Below are 11,310 nucleotides of genomic sequence, written 5' to 3'. Positions count from 1 at the left end.
TTGCCAACTTTTCGAAACTTCAGGAGCTCATTTCGAAACTTCTGCATTCTTCACTTCCAAACTTTCGAAAATTACTTCAAATTTCGAATATAGGATTAAAGTGTCAAACTTTCAAAACTTTAAGGTCCAATTTCGAAAGTTTTGTGTTTCTTCCTTCTTCCCAAGTCGTGAACCAGGTAACGACATAAAAACCTTCACTTTTCAAAAAAGCTTCTCAACATTTGACTTCAAAATCTTCGTTACTTTCTCTTTTCATTCAACAGCAACTCAACATCACGAACAAAAATCAAACCCAGACTTCAAACTTCAAAAATCAAACCGAGACTTCAAACTTTCGAAATCGAGTAAAGGACCATCAGTAACGAATTCAGTATACAACCTTCCCATTTCGTTATCAAAACCACTTCTTCGCTTTTCATTCAACTATCGACTACCGAATCCTTCCCAAAACATCGATATTAGTATTCCAATTCATTCCATAATTCGTTTTCAAGCAACGACCATCAACCTGTAACGAATCGTCCTTAGCTTTCATTCCAGTCGATATCAAAATTAATCGACTCCAATAAACGAATTCCAAACCTTCGATTCAACATCAAGTGACATTGAGTGTCGACTCCAATACTCAATTCGAATCCAAGACATAATCAACAATACCATTGAAATCGAGTTAATCGACTTTTGACTCAATACCCATACTCCGTCGAAATCGACATACTCGACTCAAAATATTCTATCTTTCGAAATCAAACTCATCGACCATCAAATCTCTTAAGCGAACTCCATTTTAACCCCAAATCAGCCAACATGTTCGATCTCAAGTCCAAAAATCAACAATCGACATATCTGACTTCGCTATTACACATGAACCTTAATCGATTTTGACTTTTTCAACCCATCTTTTACTATCAATTCGATTTCCAGTACAAGAACAACAACATTAGTTTATTCGAACGAATTCAAACAAACAACTCATACTCAGATGCTCTATTCGAAATCATGATTAACCTTAAATTGATTTTGACTCCATATCCAAATCAAATCAGTCAAAATCGAGATTAAATCCAAGTCGATTCCAACTTCAAAATATTTTTCGTCCTTCCCTATAGACTTTGTATGGAGATCTCGACCATGTCATTCATATGGAGCAGCCAATGGGGTTTGAAAGCACGGAATACCCTAACTATGTGTGTAAGCTAAAGAAGGCTTTGTATGGGCTGAAGCAATCACCAAGAGCGTGGTTTGGAAAGATTGCTGAGCTCTTAGAACACAACGGCTTCATCATAACCACTGCTGATGCGAGTTTCTTTGTCAAGACCATTGGAGACAAAGTAGCAGTTGTCCTGGTGTATGTAGATGATTTGATCATCACTGGTGACCTTGTTGAAGTTATTACCCAACTGATAGAAAACCTCTTTTATCCTCTGTGAGTTACCTGTTGTGTACAGGTACAAACTTCACCAAAGTTATCAAGTGGTATCAGAGCCTAACCCATGGGTGATCTTCAGGTAGTTGGCGGGGTCAAGAAACTTAACAATCAAAATTACAATTCCTGGGCCACCTGCATAATATCGTATATGCAGGGACAAGATTTGTGGGAAGTTGTTAAAGGGAGTAAGAAGAACCAGCCAGAAGCAGAAGACAATAATGGGGTATTGAGAAAATGGAAAATTAAGGCAGGGAAGGCAATGTTCGTTCTAAAAACTACAGTTGAAGATGATGTACTCAAACACATTAGAGATGTAACAACCCCTAATGAAGCCTGGGAAACTCTTCTAAAATTGTTCTCAAAGAAGAATGACGCGAAACTCCAACTTCTTGAGAACGAACTGTTGTCAGTATCTCAACGTGAGATGTCAGTTCCTCAATATTTCCATAAGGTGAAGTCCACATGTAGAGAGATATCAGAACTAGATCCTGAAGCACAGATCGGTGAACAAAGAATGAAAAGGATCATTATTCATGGCTTGAAACCAGAGTTTAGGAGCTTTGTTACTTCAATCCAAGGGTGGCCGATCCAACCGTCCCTTGTGGAATTTGAGAACCTGCTTGCAGGGCAAGAGGCCCTTGCAAAACAGATGGGAGGAGGCTCTCTAAAAACTGATGAAGAAGCTTTGTATGTAGAAAAGAGGAAAGGAAAATCCAAGTCTAGGTTCAACCAAAGCCCCAAAAGGAATTCTGAGAAAAGAAAAGGTCATGGTTTCGAGAAAAAGAATCGCATCAATGAAAAGGGAGAACAATCAGGGGAGAAGCAGAAGAATCTGTTGGATTAGTGTCTAAGTCCATAACTATTTTGGTATGTACTTGACCCGATGGTGCATGGTCCTTTTGGGTTGCCTTCACCAAAGCAACTTGATAGGATGAATTATGGAGAGAGAGGATTAATTATGATTTATTAATATATTATGAGAATAATATATTAAAGGAGAAATCATATTGTTTAATTAATATTAGTCAAGAATTAATCAGAATTAATTTTGTGGCTAAAAGGCATTAATTAAATAAAGGGGACTAGAACTGTCAATTGTGTGATAGTTGAATATTGGGTTAATGGACGCCATATTAGAGGGGTGGACGAATTCTATGGGGAAACCCATTAGAAATCGTCCAAGGCCTCTAAGGAGAGAGTCCATGGGTTGCTTAGGGCCTAAGCAGTCAAATTAGGGTTTCCTTGTTTGATAACCCTAATAGCCTCACTATTTAAGGACCCCTAGGGCACCAAAAACGTGGCTAAGAGTTTCCTTAGGGTTTCTAGACGTTTTTGAGTGCCTCTCCTCTTCTCCTTCTTCACCCTCTTGCTCTTGGTGTTTATGAGCCATTAGAGGAGTGACATTTGTGACTCTAAGCTTTCAGAAGTCAATTACAAGAAGGAATAGATTGTTATTGCTACATAACAATCAAAGGTAAGATCTAAACCCTATTCTTATGTTAATATTGATTATCACATGCTAGATCTAGGGTTTATGGCTTTTGATGATTATTGCATGTTCATTAGACAAACTAGATCCAATGCTTTAGGGTTTGCATGTACACCATAGGAATGTTGTAGTGCTCAAAACCCATCAGTGGTATCAGAGCCTAGGCAGTTTGTTTGATGTTTTTGATGCTTAATTGTTCATTGCTTGCTTGAAAATCATTTTTTAGGTTTTCTGTCTGATGAACTCGACGAGTTCCAATGAGAAACTCTACGAGTTGGATGAACTCGACGAGTTCCAATGTGAAACTCGACGAGTTGGATGAACTCTACGAGTTCCAAATGAGAACTCGACGAGTTTATGTGTCAGACAGAAAGATTTTCGGGATTTTCGATTTTTCTGCCAGATTTTGTTGAGGATAATTACCAAAACTCGTTTTTATTGCCTAAAATCGATTTTTTATGTTTGGAATGATTATCCTTATCAAAATTGATGGATTTGGTTAAATATGGATAATATAGGATTATTATAAGTAAATATTTGACCTAGTAAGTTTGAAAAGTTTCAATTTACACCCTTTAGTTTTTGAAATTTAAATAGTTAAACCTAATTGTTTTGAAAAGTTTCAAAACTTGCCCTCAAGTTTTGGAATTTAAATTTTTGATTAAAAGTTTAATTTTTTGAAATTTTAAATTCTAAAACCCTAGTTTTGAAAAGTTCAAATTACACCCTTATGGTTTTATTAAGTTAATTAAAAGTATAATTAAAAGAGAGTTAATAAATCCATAATGATATGGTTTATATTTAATTAAATTAAAAGTGTAATTATAAAAAAATTAAACCACCTAGTATTTTAAAAGTGTAAAATACACCCTTATACTATATATAACATTAAAAGTCTAATATTATATATATATATGTATAACTTAAATTGCTAATCTTACCGTTAGTAGGCCTCATTCACGAAGCCGATCTATAAGGGAGGGTATAAGGTTATGGCCTATAAAATGGTCGTTTAATGGGTGTCCACTCTTACCCACCGCTTCCTTGATTGGTGGAGGGTCGTTAGCCGAACGGGTAGGATAGGGCAAACCCTCTCCTCATTAAAAGTATAATGAATGTTAAAGTAACTAAATGTTTTACTAAATTTCCAAATCTTAGTTACTTTAGGAAAAAGTGAAACCGATACAATTCCATGGAATTACACTTTGTACCCTTGTCGAAACAATTAGTGGAGCGTGTGTGGTTAACCGACATACTAAGTTGGGTTTGGCATTGGTAGCGAAGGGTGACTCGATGTTTGTCATAGATCGATGGAGCGTGTGTGGTTAACCGGCACGTCGATTAGGTGATTGTAACATTGAGGGCACCACGTACATTCGCATGGTTATTCACACCTTATTTGTGATCCTCGGCATCCCAGTCACAAATGAAGGGCATAATCGAGATTAAACATGACATTGAAAAGTTCAATGAATCTCAAAAGATCTAGGAGTTTCAATTCATTTAAAACTTAACCTTCTTTTCGTTTTTCATGGTGGAAATTGGTAAATCGTCATTTACCTACCTTCAAATGTTCTGCGAGTTGGATTACGGCATCCCTCTTCCAATTTGTAGGATATTGTGTTGGGTCCTAGCCTTAATATCTCATTTGGGTGTTTTATTAAGGACTCAATCAACTTAACTTGAATTTTCTCCGGTTTTATAGATGTCAAAGTCTGACAACTATGGTCTTCCTAAATCCATTGGAAAAAGTTTTCCACATGAAGATGATGTTCCACGATTGGATTGTGGAAATAGAAATCATACTTCTCTTCCTCCACCTTCTCCAATAATTCTCCCTGGCCCACATGTTCGAAGACTTGAAAAGTTCAAGGTCACTCAAGTCCTATTGGCAAAAGACATGAAAATAGAAAGTCTATATGTGCTCATGTCTTGGATAAAAGGTCACATATTGATAGATTGGGATTGTTAGGTGTCGATGTTTAAAGGAAGTTGGCTGTTGACTTGGTTCTTCAGTCACTTCCCGAATCATATGGTAAGTTCGTTAGAGAGTACTATATGATGGAACACGACATGACTCTTATTGATTTGACTTATTTGCTTATTGCTGCTGAATCAGAAATGATTTGGCGCACTAGTCAGCAAATTTGTCTGGTAAATCAATATCCCAACCCTCTATGGGCAATGGTAACATTGAAAGTCCAGAAAAATTTTCTCTACGCAAGAGAAAGGCTGAGTCTAAGATAGTCCCGTGTACCATTCCAGAAGAATCCATATGTTTCTACTGCCAAAAGAGGGGGCGTTGGTTACGAATTTGCCCTGACTACCTGAGAGATCTAAGAGATGGGAGAGTCAAGATGTATGACTCTGCATCAGGTATGACTCTGCATCAGCATCAGGTAAAATCCACTATCTAACTCTATTAAGTTCCTTTTAGATTCTTAATACATTATGTGATAAGATTACATTTGGTGAAAAGGAAGCTTAAAAGGAAAGAAGTGAGCTAAATCTGGTCATGAAGAAATGGATCTTGATCACATGATTCAAAGATCGGATTGTTTGAGCTACTACTTTAGAGTTAGGATAGATTGCTAAATAATATTTACATATTTTTCATTTGTAGTCGCGTTGTAAGGATAATATTTTTCCGCAATAAAATAAATTTTGATTTATCTTATGTATGTTTCCTTGCGATGGATTTTATGAAAAATTGGTGTTTGAATGGTTCTATTATTAGCAATATTGTGAATGGATTTGATTCTTAGTTATGTTATTTGTGGTAATGTCATAAATTTACCAAATGAGGAAAGTTTCTCATCACCCATGTTTCAATTGGACAGAAACTTGGAATCATGCAACTGGTATTGTGTGATGAATGAGAACCTTCGTATTTGGGAAATTAAGACTAATTCCTTGTTCACATAAGTATGTGAGTCAAGTGAAGGACTAGGAGATCTGGTACACAATGTTGTGCACTGGTCAAGTCCACCACAAAGAACGATAAGTTTATTCGTCATGATTTACTAAAAGTCTAGTAAACGTGATTATACTTACAAGATTAAGTGTAATTCTGAATCATTGAAAAGTTTCAATGAATGGCAGAACGTATAAGAAGAATCAATGAAGGCAGAAAGATAAAAGGTTCTCCAATCTAAGAAGAAGGGAGAGTACTTTTGTATCGTGTTTTATGATCGTCTTGGTTATTGTAGGAACCATGTTACAATTCATCCTCTAAGGATACCTTAGTGCACTAGTTTGGCTAAGAAGAGGAAAGGTGAATTGTAGAAATGGTTAAGTCAATAAGATGTATCGTACTTCGTTCTGATATCAAGTCTTAGAGTCATACTCCAAAATTGTGATTTGAGTGACATCATCTTAAGAAATTTAACACACTCATCAAATGTGAAGTAGGAAAATGTTTTCTTGCTCTTACACATTTAGAATTGGTAAGTTGTGATGTCTTGGATAAGACAATGACCAACTAATACCAAATTATGTGTAGGTTTGTCTTGATAAAGACACACACTGACTCTTGAATATTTGTTTTGTCAAGAAATGTTTCTTGATAAGAGAATATTATATGTCAAGATTTCAGTGGGAGTCTAAAGATCTTGAAAAATTTCAAGAACAAATTAAAAAGTAAACCTATTAAACACTAGCACACGACTTGAGGATTGTAACCTATCGTGTTGACAAAATTTTATTTATGTGCCAATCCAGTTGAGTGATTATGCATATGAGTTCTACGAGTTCTCAATTGAATGCACAAGGGCAAACACCTTGATCAATGAAAGTACATTGACTGGCATAGGTGAGCTGCTAAATAACTTAGAAGCAATGGTGGGACCCTTGATGGCAAGAAATTAAGAATGAAAAAGTTATGTCCATAAGAGTTTGAATTAGTCACGAACATTATCTTATGATTATGGTTATGACAGATTCACATGGATAGGAACACATACACCATAAAATCTAAGTGTCATAAGGTTTCTCTCCTACATGAAAATGATTGTGAGGAAACGCTTTCACTAAGCGAGATTTTAAGGATATAGCTATTATGTAAATTGCATTCTCAAATTCGATTATGATTACGACACCCTCTTTATAGTTCGAATTGTGAGATTTGGAAATTAGTTTGAACAATCGAGACTTATTGCTATAAGTTATGGAATTGTTTAGACACACATGTGAGCTTTCTAAAGTAAGGTGTATGAGTTTGAGATGCTTAGATAAAAGCTTATCAAAGCATATCGTATTAGAAACAATGAACTTTGGAAGTCAATAAGTATTGTTTTCTAGAAATTTAGCTGGTTTCTAAATACGTGTCAAAGCTAGTGGGAGCATAAATGTTATGCTAGTATGGATATAATCATTATGTTAGTGAGAGCATGATCATTATTTTGCAAGTTGGCAATATTAATTATAGAAAAACAAAAGTTTCACTTTGCAAAGTTGCAGGAGTTGAAAAGTTGTTTTTGCTATAATTAAGGGAGAGGATGTTATACTTCGTTTCTAATCTAAAAGCTAAGATCGAGAAATTTTAATTGAATTTAGTCAAGGATATATTTATTATTTGCATTCTCAAAGTTCGATTATGATTTCGGCATCACTCTTCATAGTTCGAATTTTGAGAACATGACAAATAGAAATATTATGGCAATATTATGACAAGGAACTGGTAAAGTATCATGTTTTGACTGCGAATCGTATCCCATATGCTTCGGGTATAGGATCGATTGCATATACTGTAATATTCGACCGTTCTAACATTTTCCAAATGCCTAGGGCATTAAGAGGGAAAGAGGACTAGAATCGGATTTGACTGAATTAGTTAATCAACTGTGAAGGAAAATCTATGGTTCGCCAAGGATTGGTCACTTGTGGACAGTTAGAAGTATAGTCATGGATGGACCATATTGACATTATTATGAATAGATAAGATTCTATTTAAAATGTGTTGTCATATGGAAAATATGGAAATGTTTCCATATTGGGAGTTGGACGTTAAAAGTTTATGTCTAGATTAGAAAAACTTTTATGCAAGAAGAATGTTCAAAGGAATGTACTTTGAATGTGAGACTTCATGTCTATGGAATTGTCTTGTAACAATCTCCAATAGAGCATTTTGTAATTTCATTGGCAAGAGTCTTGGTGACTTTTGTGCCATGACATTACGAAAGGATCATTGCATAAAATGTTAGAATCTAACATATTCTATAAGTGGCAAGAATTTGTTATTCTCACACTTGTGGTAAGGATTGGGAATTATGAAATGAGTGTGATTGAAAATGTTATTCAATTATACTATTTCACAAAGTAAGGACCATAAGTAAACATAGTGTTCATGCTAAGAGCATGAGACAATTGTCGTTATAATTCAAGTAAGAAGTTGATTACCAGAAACAACAAATAATGAGTAATCAATATGGTGATTAAATAAAAGTGTCTTATTTATACTCAAAAGTTTGGGGCCATATAAGATTAGTATTATTCTTGTGTTTCACTTTGCATGTTTTGACTTCCTGAATAATAAGATTATTCGAAAGTTCCACAGTCGCTCATACTTTGGGAGTAGGTATGAAAGAAGATTGTCATGAATTGGTGTGTAGATTGTCTAAAGTGTATTAGACATAGCAAAAGTTTGCTACAACGTTCATGAGTGCTTATGAATATGATTTGAGCATTGGATTAAACCCACGCTTACTTGGATCACTTCATGGATTTTATCACGAATGATTGGTGAGACGATAATATCTTATATTCTTGAAACCGAGATGTGTGAGTTGTATCTTGCATGTTGGTTGCACATTGATAATATATAAACACACCAGTAACTTGGTGTTATAAAACGTATTGTTGTGTGTAATTCGGTGAGTGAGTACAAGCGAGCATTGAGTCAAAGTTTATCCATTCCTTTTATCCAATGTGGGATAAAAGCGATATCTGTGGGCCTCTCGATGATTTAGTGATGACAAAGGAAAGTGATCGGCCGGGCCAGGACTGATTTGATTTGTTCAATTAGTCAGTCGTCATAAATCGAAAATCGAAAAAAAACACATAGACTGAGAGAATGATTTCAATCCATGTCTCACGTCTATACGATATCTAGAGTTGACAGCGGCTTTTGAAAGCTACGATTGCGGATCAGGATCTGAAGTCATACGCAGAATAGTTATTAGACTTATCCAAGTGGGAGACTGTTGGATTATTGTCTAAGTCCATAACTATTTTGGTATGTACTTGACCCGATGGTGCATGGTCCTTTTGTTGGATTAGTGTCTAAGTCCATAACTATAATTGGTAAGACTTGACCCGACTCGGCATGGTCCATTTGGGTTGCATGGCATCGGGACATTTGGATAGACCTTTTGTTAGAAGAAGACATTTGTGACATATTAATATATTATAAGTTCTAATATATTAATATGAAATCATGTTATTTAATTAGTATTGATCTAGAATTAATTTGGACTTAATTTAGTGATCAAAAGATACTAATTGAATATATGGGGATTGATTGTGTAAATCATTCATTCTTATATATGTGGGCTTATGATCCAAGATTCCTTATGTTGGGTTTAACCCATGGATACTCCATGGAGGTTAAAACACACGGAGCATAAGGAATGGGTAAAGTCATGGGTTACATGGAGTAACCCTAATGTGCACACTATATAAGGACCCCTTTAGCTCAAGAAATTGACACAAGTGATACATATGTGAGGGCTAGTCAATTTGAGCTTGGACTGTCTTCTTCTCATGGTTATTCCAAGTGTTCATGATGTTGTGTGAACCATTTGAGGTGTCACACTTGGGGCACTAGGCTCTCAAGCTTCATGGAGTCAAGCAACATCAACAAGGTATGTATTCTATCTATTTTATTGCCCTAGTATCAATGTTTTGGTATGCTAGTTAGGATAATACCTTGGATATTCATATTTGCATGTATAATAGAGAAAACATAGATCCAAGTTATTTAGGGTTGCATGTACACTTAGGAGTGTTAGAATGCTCAACACCCAACACCTTTTGGGTTGCCTTCACCAAAGCAACTTGATAGGATGAATTATGGAGAGAGAGGATTAATTATGATTTATTAATATATTATGAGAATAATATATTAAAGGAGAAATCATATTGTTTAATTAATATTAGTCAAGAATTAATCAGAATTAATTTTGTGGCTAAAAGGCATTAATTAAATAAAGGGGACTAGAACTGTCAATTGTGTGATAGTTGAATATTGGGTTAATGGACGCCATATTAGAGGGGTGGACGAATTCTATGGGGAAACCCATTAGAAATCGTCCAAGGCCTCTAAGGAGAGAGTCCATGGGTTGCTTAGGGCCTAAGCAGTCAAATTAGGGTTTCCTTGTTTGATAACCCTAATAGCCTCACTATTTAAGGACCCCTAGGGCACCAAAAACGTGGCTAAGAGTTTCCTTAGGGTTTCTAGACGTTTTTGAGTGCCTCTCCTCTTCTCCTTCTTCACCCTCTTGCTCTTGGTGTTTATGAGCCATTAGAGGAGTGACATTTGTGACTCTAAGCTTTCAGAAGTCAATTACAAGAAGGAATAGATTGTTATTGCTACATAACAATCAAAGGTAAGATCTAAACCCTATTCTTATGTTAATATTGATTATCACATGCTAGATCTAGGGTTTATGGCTTTTGATGATTATTGCATGTTCATTAGACAAACTAGATCCAATGCTTTAGGGTTTGCATGTACACCATAGGAATGTTGTAGTGCTCAAAACCCATCAGTGGTATCAGAGCCTAGGCAGTTTGTTTGATGTTTTTGATGCTTAATTGTTCATTGCTTGCTTGAAAATCATTTTTTAGGTTTTCTGTCTGATGAACTCGACGAGTTCCAATGAGAAACTCTACGAGTTGGATGAACTCGACGAGTTCCAATGTGAAACTCGACGAGTTGGATGAACTCTACGAGTTCCAAATGAGAACTCGACGAGTTTATGTGTCAGACAGAAAGATTTTCGGGATTTTCGATTTTTCTGCCAGATTTTGTTGAGGATAATTACCAAAACTCGTTTTTATTGCCTAAAATCGATTTTTTATGTTTGGAATGATTATCCTTATCAAAATTGATGGATTTGGTTAAATATGGATAATATAGGATTATTATAAGTAAATATTTGACCTAGTAAGTTTGAAAAGTTTCAATTTACACCCTTTAGTTTTTGAAATTTAAATAGTTAAACCTAATTGTTTTGAAAAGTTTCAAAACTTGCCCTCAAGTTTTGGAATTTAAATTTTTGATTAAAAGTTTAATTTTTTGAAATTTTAAATTCTAAAACCCTAGTTTTGAAAAGTTCAAATTACACCCTTATGGTTTTATTAAGTTAATTAAAAGTATAATTAAAAGAGAGTT

The 11,310-nt window shown here is 35.2% G+C and overlaps 1 protein-coding gene across 1 annotated transcript; it reads left to right on the top strand.

The window, feature by feature from the left end:
• The first annotated feature begins 1,493 nt into the window (after window positions 1–1,493).
• On the top strand, window positions 1,494–2,273 carry LOC145104258 (uncharacterized). Its single transcript, XM_079041525.1, has one exon. It carries the CDS (start codon window positions 1,494–1,496, stop codon window positions 2,271–2,273), a length of 780 nt encoding a protein of 259 aa, XP_078897651.1.
• The last annotated feature ends 9,037 nt before the right edge of the window (window positions 2,274–11,310 follow it).

The sequence above is a fragment of the Lactuca virosa genome, chromosome 4, assembly GCF_052849685.1.
Source record: "Lactuca virosa cultivar CGN04683 chromosome 4, Lactuca_virosa_CGN04683_v6, whole genome shotgun sequence".
NCBI lineage: Eukaryota > Viridiplantae > Streptophyta > Magnoliopsida > Asterales > Asteraceae > Lactuca > Lactuca virosa.
This window is presented reverse-complemented; position numbering and strand designations above follow the sequence as displayed.

Excerpts from the sequence above, each read along its gene's own strand:
- LOC145104258 (XM_079041525.1), top strand. The coding sequence starts at position 1,494 with ATGGGTGATCTTCAGGTAGTTGGCGGGGTCAAGAAACTTAACAATCAA.